The 10013-nt window shown below is 33.9% G+C and overlaps 2 protein-coding genes across 2 annotated transcripts; both read right to left on the bottom strand.

Annotated features, from left to right (window-relative positions):
• Nucleotides 1-229: 229 nt before the first annotated feature.
• LOC119641680 (ATP synthase subunit delta, mitochondrial-like) lies at nt 230-967 on the bottom strand. The gene has a single exon (XM_038040466.1). The coding sequence runs from the start codon at nt 874-876 to the stop codon at nt 406-408; it is 471 nt and encodes a 156-aa protein (XP_037896394.1). The 5' UTR covers nt 877-967; the 3' UTR covers nt 230-405.
• A 7406-nt stretch (nt 968-8373) lies between these two features.
• Nucleotides 8374-9434, bottom strand: LOC119643725. Its single transcript, XM_038043160.1, has 2 exons — nt 9334-9434; nt 8374-9269 (listed from the first exon to the last, which is right to left on the bottom strand). Exons 1-2 carry the CDS (start codon nt 9398-9400, stop codon nt 8464-8466), a joined length of 873 nt encoding a protein of 290 aa, XP_037899088.1. The 5' UTR covers nt 9401-9434; the 3' UTR covers nt 8374-8463.
• Between the last annotated feature and the right edge of the window lie 579 nt (nt 9435-10013).

Genomic DNA, 10013 nt, shown 5'->3' with positions numbered 1-10013 from the left:
GTTTTCCGAAATTGGTTTAGTTCCTTCTGCTCTATGAGCGCGTTTGTCAACAGCTAGCGCCCACTTTTCAATTTCGTATATTTATTCGAAAAAGAAATCTTTTTGCCGCATTTGAGCTGCCTGTCTTTATTTTACAACCGCAACGACTAGCAAAATTTACCCATCGAATTGACGGGTCTCAGTAAATCTAGTTTTATATGCAACTTATTTATTTCATATTTTATTAGTTGTGAGTTTTAGTCATTTTTACTTTACAAATTCGCCTTATTATCAAACTAATTTTTCGATTCTCAACCGCACGCGAAAATGTATATTTTCGCCAAAAGAACCGTAGCTTAAATATATTTAAGGGGAATTGAAAGATGTTGTTACCATAACTTTAGCGGTTAATCTAAAAATATAAATTTATTCGGCAGCTTTAACAAGAGCTTCGCAGCATTCAACGGCAATAGCCGCTTCAGCCTTATCAGCATCGCTATTAGCTGACGATATAGCAGACTGATACTTGGAAAGCAATTGACGGGCTTCACTAACATCGATATCTTTAATATCGTGGGCCTCTTCAGCCAATACTTGCACACTGGAATCTTCATTAACAGTAATGGTGCCACTGGACACAAAGTATTTGGAGGTTTTACCGTCATTTTCAATGACTTGAACAAGACCGGGTTTTAAAACAGCCAAAGTGGATACATGTTTAGCCAATATGCCGAAACTACCACTAAAGTATGGCACGTCAATTTGGCGTACGTCGGCCTTGTCGTAGAATGTTTTATTGGCAGCGGCAAAGGTTAGTTTCATTTCGTCCGCGTAACCACGGGCTTGCATCAAATGTGTACCAGGTCTGGCCAGTAAGCGAGCATTTTTCACAAACATGTTTATCTGCAGTTTTATTATTTAATATTTCTGCTAAATTCTATTTGTACGTTGCCCAAAAAACCCACCGAGCAACGTTCTTCAATAATGCAAAAACCCGTCAAAGTTGCTAACGATAAAATATAACGATAAAATATATTAAATATATATGTAATCCATTTAATGCCGTCTATCTATGGTTATATTAATACCCTGTGTACTCTTTTTAACTATTAACGTTAAAAATAGTATATAAGAGTCAATATATTTTTCACCCAATATCTGTTCTTGGATGCCTGCCATTGCTGGCTCGATGATGACTCGAAAGGTGTATATAAAAGTAGATCAATTTGTTAAAGCCCTCACTAAGAAGGACGAACTTTTTTTAAAACAACTTGTTTATCCTTTCCTCCCTATAGCCTTACAGATGGATTACATACGAAAATTATTAAACTTATGGGATTTTTAATTTAATAACTTAAGTTCGGTTTTAATAGCCTTTGTTACTTATCATTTTCAGTAGTCTTAAATCGAATTCAAGTTCCCACTATTCTCCATTCAGTTCGTTTGTACAGGGGCAGCTTAAGGGTGAAGGCCGCTGTAATAGTCTAAAGAGAAAGGGAGATTAGGTGTAAATTTAAGTATTGAGCAAAAAAATTGCTTTGCACCGCAATATTTTCTGCAGACACCTTTAGATTAAAAGCTTTGCGGCACACAGTTGTTGTAACTTATTAAATATATAAACTTAGTTAAACAACAACAAAAAAGAAGAAGTCATTTAATCTGCATTCCTATGTGTAGTGAACGATGTAGGATTTTTTTAGAAAGATAGAACTTTTAGTGGTAATTTATACACTTGTCAAAATTAATTGTAGTTTTATAGGTGAAATGTCAAGATAACGTAATCTTCCCCTGTACAACTATTTATTTCGATCACAGAATCCTTTACCGAAATTTGTCAAAGGTCAAACGTATACGAAAGAGGAAAATTATGTGAAATAAATCATTCAGTTTCCTTTCTTAGCTCTAAAAGAAAAAATGGTTAGTTTCCTGCGAGATAAACAAACAAAATCGCATTTCGAGCACAAGAGAAACGACAAAGTGTCTTTCGTAGCAATGTGAGTAAATAATTGGTAATTGGAAACTGAATGTGGAGGCTAAGAGGCCTGCCTCTTCACAATTTCAATAGAATAATCATATTATCATCTAATTGTTTGAAACTCGGACTAGGAAAATATTTACAGTTTTGAAGTACTTTTGAATCCTATATCTGGCTGGTGTATACACTGAGAAGCTATTGTAAGGAATTGAATGAGTTTGGCAGTGTGAAGAGTTAGGCTATTGAATGAGTGAGAGTTTAATGATTCATGGAGAGAGAATTGCTGCAACTGAATCTTTCTTTTCATGCCATGAGACTAACTAAATGAGGGGAGAGTGCGATTTCAATGATGTTGTTAAGCTGCCCGGCTATTTCCGGCAAGACCACTTACATCTTGTTGTCAAAGGCGATTCGACTAAAGGTGTCCCTAATAAACGGAATAAAATGCTTTTTGTTTCTTTTATTCAAAAATTGCAGAATTCTTGCACTTATGTCGGTCGACATAAGTGCATAAATTAATTTTGAAGCGTAATTTTATCGCACTTAGTATAACTTGTCACTTTTAGGATCCATAATATTTGTGCTTATGAAAATGCAAGTGTAGTTTTTCGTAAGCGTATTTACTATTTTTATTTATCTTTTGCCCTTTTTTCATTTTCGTTTATTCGGCGATGGTAAGGATACGCTGCACTATATACATGTTACATAGTTTAAACACTATGCGACAAGTTTTGGGTAAACCCTAATTGAAGCCAACATATTATAGAATATATGAAATGTTAAGTGTTTTGATAGACTTGCAATCGTTATTGATTTCGACTTTGAAAGTAGTATTATGAGAGGCAATACACGCATCGAAGGATTGATTGAATATTTGCCATAATGTACCTTAATATTTGTGGGCGGATTGCGTCCACTTTTACATTTTTCATATTCGGCCGTAAACTATTTATATGTGTGCGTGTCTAAAGCAATTTTATTTTTATTCGTAAACATTTTCAAAAGCAAGTTAGAGACTGCAAGAGGGACAGTCGTGTGTTACTAATAACTAACTTAGACTCTTATGGTGACCGGAAATTCATATGTTAATTATTCGTATGTAACGGACGGACAGACGGACAGACGGACTTTTGCTAAAGTCAGTCTGATTTTGTGAATACATATAACTGTTTATATCGCTGACGCGGCTTTTTTTGCGTCTTAAAAACGGATCAAGAAATATAGAACATAGTATTAAGCTTCAATTGTAGATGCAGGAACAGCCTGCATAGATAGGAATGTACAGTACAAATTGCGTTTGTATGATATGAAATAAATTTAAGCTCTTTTTGTGCCTTATTATGCATTTAGTTTGGGTATTTGATTAGCGGCGTTCATCACACATTACTTTGAAAAGGGTAAAGAACCGTTAAATATTACCTAAATACGATAAATTCATACAGAATTGTTTCGTGTAGTTTAAACATTTACCACCGAAAATCATCCTTAGGAGCAAGTTTCGTTTTTTTTTTTGTTTTATTTTTTATTAATTTTTTTTTTTTTTAATTCACATCAAAAACCTTTAGCGTTTTTACTGAAAATTAAATTAACTTTCATAAAACAAAAAAAAGAAAACAAAAATTGGAAAATGAAATTTTAAATCCACCTGTAACGCAACGCTAACGTTTAGTCGGAACACACGCACAAAAATGCACACAAATACATACGAACACAGGAGGTTGGGAGGAGGAAAATACTCCAAATAATGTTGAACATGTAAAATTTTATCGTTTAAACTGTGACACCGTTCAGACAATTCTAATGCTGAACACGATAGAAGTTTTAATACAATATTTCTGTTCTTTTTTTTTTTTTTTTCCTTTTGTTTTTATTTTCTCATTGTTAGGGTTTAATTATTTGCGTGCGTCGCTATGTGTCCGTCTGAGTTCAACGGTAAAAATAGCCACACAAATAAATTCTCTAACCATACCGTCGAAATAAAGTTGTTTTTGGTAAGTTTTCCTAAGCTTTATACCAACTGTGTGTGTGTGTGTGCGTGCATGTGTGTTGCATATGTGTAGCCTGCATCCAATCATCTAAAGCATTTGAATGGAAAATAATAAACGTTCGGTCAAATGTCGTATGTAATGGCTGGCAGTTGCAAGCATAAACGCACAAACACACACATACATACACAGCCATATAAACACAATAATGCATATATAAACATTACGAACACATTTACGAAAATTTTTTCGAAACAAGCAAAATGTGCATGAAAGAGTAATTAAAATCCCTCTTAGCACTCAGACCATGTTATGCCTCGCCAAAATTGTTCATATATATGTTGGCCAAGCCAGACGCATAAATAGAGATATTTAACCAACACACATATAGACACGTTGGCATTACCAGTAAAAAAAAAAAAAAAAAAAAAAAAAAAAATAACAAAAAAGAAAAGCAAGCCTCTTACTATAAAATAGTTGTCTAGTTGAATTTGAGTTGTACTAAAAGCATACACGGGAAGCTCAGTACATCCCCTCTCTATTACTGTCCTCAATTCCCTTTTTTCGCTCTCGGCCCCGCTCACCCCCACCTATGATATAGGGTTTATGGAAATATATGTGCGGTCATGTTTGTTGCTTGTAGTCTTCAACAGCCAAACATTTGTGGACGATTTGTGGGTACTAAAGCATTTTTAGAATTCAAAAGCAAAACACTGTTTGGCCTTTGAGGTGAGCCGTTCGTTTTAAATGCCACCTAATTGCAGCCATAGTATTTAATTAATCCCACCATTCAACTCTCTCCTGCTACTCCCCATCTAAACACTCGCAAAAGCAGTGAGTTCGAAAGCGAAGCTTAGCATGAAAAGTTGTGTTTTTATAACAAACAATTGCAAATCGCTTTCGTATGCTTGCTACACTTTTGTACGGGGTCCTGGTTAGTGAGAATTTTGTGAATTTCAGTTTATTCTAAGAGAAACAAAATAAAAAAAAAAAAATAAAAATAAAAAAACCGTTTATTTGTTTTTCAATAAAGAATCCCTACCAAAACAAAACACAAAAAAAAAAAAAAAAAAAAAAAAAAAATGAAAAACTTGTCCTCAGTTTATACATATCCTACGACACATATAGCTTTCTCCACACATTTGCATCAAACGACATTATTTTGCTTTTAAAAACTTTATACTTTTGCTTTGGTGTGAGCTGCGCTGTTGCTATTGCTGCTGTTCACTCGACATGACATTGGTATTGGTTGGTATTTTATATGTACGCACAAATCTCTTAGGACTTTTGTAGCCCTTAAGTGAATGCATTCACCCGCATGCTCTTACAATAAACTTTCTATCTCGCACACAAACGAACACACGCACAAGGCGGTTGCAAACATATATAAATATATATATATATATAAATATGCACACACATACACACACACACACACACACACACACACACACACACACACACACACATTTATATGTTAACGCAAAAACTTTATAAAAACAAAAAGGAAATTTAAATGCATTTAAAGTCGTAAAGATTCGTATGTATTGGTGTCTGCTTCTATATTTAAACGATTTTAGTCCAAGTGGCCTTTGGTCTATGAAAAGACCAAAAATTAACAACCTAACTTATAAAGTTTAGTACATTCACATGTTTAGCTTTTCAGATGCATTATCGTATCTATAAAAATTTACAATATTTGTTTTTAGTTAAACGTTCTTTTCTTCTTTGCTTTACACTTTGTTTAAATATTTTCAATTTCAATTTTAGAGCAAACAACGAAACTACAGTACATAGAACGGCATAGAGCGTAATAAATTGCTGTGCGACAGTTTTACTTAAATTTCATTCGACAAGCCTAGGTCCGACTTTTAATCTCCTCATCTCCTAAATTGATTGATGTATGAATGTTACTTCGTCCCATATTATATTCATATTTGCGGTTATTTTACGAAGTTTTTCAGTTCACAAAAGTAAGTGCATGCTACGCCCCACGTATAGATAGATGGTCGATTGTAATTTGAAAAAAGTCTATTAGTCTAGTGTGTTAACGTACGAAGGAAGACATACGAAGATGCATTATTGTTTAGTAAGATATTTCAATCGAGTGTAGCGCGAGCATTCGAATTGATTTACATCCGTGGATGAAACATGGTTATGAAACAGGAAGAATTCGTAATAGCTCTCATAGTAAATTATCCCTTTTATGAAGAAATGCCGGTGGTTTTTATACGTGGTATCTCATCCTTCGTAATATTGATCAATGGAGTTATTGATTCGAATACCTTGTTAAATGAAACTTACATAAACGCTCCTGTTTGATTCTCTAGAGACTATCAGTTGATAAGGCATAGCCAATGTAGAAGCATTTACGAGTTTATTTACCTCAGTTTGGGTTCTTAGCAAGAATTCAAATAAGATTCACAATCTAATTGATATATATATATACATCTTGTATAAAAAATCAATTCTTGTAAAGGTTTGTGCATTACCAATGTCACACCAAGATGATGATGATCAATTAAAACGAGTTTAACGTAGCTACGAGTACGTGTTGATTTAGTCAATATTGGCCATCAAGTTGAATATGCATGACAGCCGCATTACGGAGGTCAGCTGGATGAATTAGTCTATCAACAGAACAACACATAATTTCTAAAGATACTGTTATGATATGCCTGAAGCAGTCTCGCCAATCAGAACTTATATGGGCAAGCAACTATTCGGAAACCATTAATGCGTTCAATTAATTATGAAAGAACTTTATGTGCATAAGTCTAGGCATAAGTCTAGGCTTGTATCTAATTTCATTTTAATAAATAAATGAATTGTTTATATTTATCATAAGCAAACGAGTACCGTCAGGAAACAATCTAAATGTCATTCACTTTCTTCTTTTGTCTCTCTGTCTGTCTGTCTCGGATATGTGCTATGCGTTAAGAGTTTCGAAAAATGCCGAATTTTCATTTATATGAATGAATATATTGATGTACTGTCAACTGGTCACATGTTTACTCTGATTATTATTATTATTATTATTATTCGAGGCACGAAAATGTTAATTATTAACAAGAAAAAATTTAATAATTTTATTAACTTTAATAATATAAAAAAATTAATAAATTATTAAATACAAAATTTTTATACCTTACACTACTTCCGGTACAACGATGTATTCAGCTTGTGTGGATGTACGCAAAACCCAGAAGAATTTAAGATGGATCGACCTTTAATTACACCGATTGATTCAAAATCCTGCCTTATATCCCTTGTGTTCAACCTAGAGGCCGCATATTTTTAAGATATTTTAACAAAGTTTGGTACACTGACGTGTTTTAAATCAAACACGAACGCTACCGGCTGTATGTATGGTTTGATTGGGACCACTCTTTCGACTACAAACAACTGCAGGCTATTTAATATCGGGCCGTGGACAGCTATTATGTTTTTACTTCCTCTATATCATATTTGAATAGACATAAAATGTTTAACTTACGCACGTTTGCAATAACATAACAGCAATCAATCCAGTGAGCAGCAATTATACAAATTGCCCGGAGCGATCGACGACTGTTATGTTGGACTTATGCGATAACATCGCTGATACGCATTCAACATCGGCATGAGAAATAGGCTAAAAAGCTCTATTGGATACCATGAAATTTTGGATTTAACAGAACCACCCACCATTCATAAGCTACATATCTTGCTTGTACTAAATCACGGTAAGTCTTATCTGCAACACTCTTTTGTTCCTTTTCTTCTTGTTTTTCTTCTTTGTCAAGCTACACCTTGTATCTTACAGATGTAATTTATTGGATATTATTGCGATAAGAAAAACTGAAGATAGCTGAAAAGGTCAACTTTAGATATTCGAGGCCCGTAGATTGAACAGGTCATATTAGAGAGGACGCACACCAAACATCGAGCCGAGACGAGGATTCGCAATTCTTTTTTTTGTTTTGTGACATTCTTTTCAAAATTTAGTCTACTGTGCGCTTTCGACTCTATGGATATTAGTAAAATTGCTCTTTGCGAGGAGATAATGGGAATAAAGAATTTAAAAAATTCGCTATTAAAATATAATATAAGACATTGTAGATTGTTTATAAAATCCATATTCAATTCTGTAAATGTGACTTACAGCGCCGACAGAGTCACACAAAGTCAATAGCAGGATAATGCAGCTAAAGAGATACTAGTTGTGTGGCCATGCTGGTCGTATCGTGGATATAGAAGAGTCATTCTAAACAAATTTCAATTATCTTACTTGATATTTCTTTTCCAAAAACTCCTTTTTTTTTTTTTTGCAATATTTTCAAATATTTATAATAATAATTCTATATGAAGAACTTACATAAGCGGAGAACACCCAAGGGATACATTAAAGAGAAAATTGCATATTAATATCTATAGAGTATCATTAAAGTTAAACGTACTAGACTTGGTGCGGTTTTATGTTTTATGTTATGTACTTTGAATTTATATTTCAGTGATTTTCGTTATTTCCTTTGTAAACGTTTGCTACTTTCTTTCATCTTTATGACTTTTAATGACATATTCTTTTTTGTATTGTCTGGTCTTTGAAGAACGTTTCGAATTCTTATTACCGCGACTTTGATTAACTTTTCTTTTTTGTTTTCGGCTATATTGTTGCTTATGCAATTCTCCATTTTGCCTCTTATTGTTTTTGCGACGCTTATTGCTGCCATTCGGACGTGTTTTGCGTTTTTCTTGCGAATTTTCGAAATTTTCATTTGCCACAATTTTATTTTCGTTGACATAATTTTGCCCCGTTTCTATGGTTTGAGGTTTTATAGCAGCCTCATACGATGGCGGATGGTGATTCGTACCACTGACCCGTATATTAGTTAGTTCATTGCAAGGCAAGTCACTGTAGATTACTACGCTGCCATAATTACATATAAATTTCCCATCAGATAGTAGACGAGCTTCGAATCTTCTAATTTGTTCCTTTCTGCTTCGATCGCTTCTTTGATGCCCATAATCGCTATTGGCGTTTGACTTATCAAGCAAGTCAAGAATTTTTAATGGTTTCTCAGATTTCGATTTATTAAAATGTTTTATTGTCGCAGCTGAAGATGATGATGTTTCTGCCTTTTCAGCCATATCAGAGGTTGATTGCAATTCGATGGAATCAATGCATGAATTTCTTGTTTTACCGTTTGAATCATTAGAACACAACATTGTGGGAGTAACGGTGAGGACTTGGAGAGTTCTTGTCGCTAAAGTTGATGTTAATAGAGGTGCCATGGTTGGGTTATTAATTATTCCATTATCCGCTTCCTTTGTTTCAAATACATTCCCTCCTAGTTATATAAAAGGTAATAATTTAGAAATTTGTAAAAGTACATTTTTTCGATACTTGTTTACCATCACTTTGCGCGACTGCTAGCGCAACACAGCTTACTGTGCTAATTAACACAATAATGAATTTCATGCCAATGTTTTCTCAGTTTGGCGTCTCAATCTTAACTGACGTTACCAATAACTTTGTTGATGATCTTATAGGGATCTGTATCTATTTTCCCCATTATTTATGAATTATTAATGAAATTTGAAGAAAAGGCAGGAATGAAAACAAAAAATAAAACTACGTTTGGTTCAAATCGAACTTTGAATACCACTCCATTGATCCAAAACACTGTTTATGGCTACTCATCTGTCACCGGATATGTGATGTCTTATCTATACCCGTCTTATTATCCCAGCAGTTTACAGCATTCATTTCATTTGAATTGTCTCAGCAAGTGATCATAAAAATGTTTCAATACGGACGGCCCAAACTTTTCTTTTCGGTTACGCCATCTTAGTGTCGAAACATGACGGGTCACGTACAGCCCTTCAAATTTTTTCGACAAAACGAACTGAAACGATCGTGATCGAAGTGATAAACTGAAACGTTTGATTTGAAAAAAAAGCCTAACCTCAACAAAAAAGAAGAAGAATAGAAATACAAATAGTGATCTTCTATGCGAAAAAAATTAATATTTGTTCGATTGTAAGTGCACAAAATCAACAAATCACTTAAGACTTAAGAATGCTGATCTGGT

The sequence above is a fragment of the Glossina fuscipes genome, unplaced genomic scaffold (assembly GCF_014805625.2).
Source record: "Glossina fuscipes isolate IAEA_lab_2018 unplaced genomic scaffold, Yale_Gfus_2 0, whole genome shotgun sequence".
Lineage (NCBI taxonomy): Eukaryota > Metazoa > Arthropoda > Insecta > Diptera > Glossinidae > Glossina > Glossina fuscipes.
This window is presented reverse-complemented; position numbering and strand designations above follow the sequence as displayed.

Bases quoted from the DNA above. Each gene is read 5' to 3' on its own strand.
- LOC119641680 (XM_038040466.1), bottom strand. From the start codon at position 876: ATGTTTGTGAAAAATGCTCGCTTACTGGCCAGACCTGGTACACATTTG.
- LOC119643725 (XM_038043160.1), bottom strand. From the start codon at position 9,400: ATGAAATTCATTATTGTGTTAATTAGCACAGTAAGCTGTGTTGCGCTA. The intron at 9,270-9,333 runs GTAAACAAGTAT...TTATATAACTAG, and splicing joins AGCAGTCGCGCAAAGTGATG to GAGGGAATGTATTTGAAACA.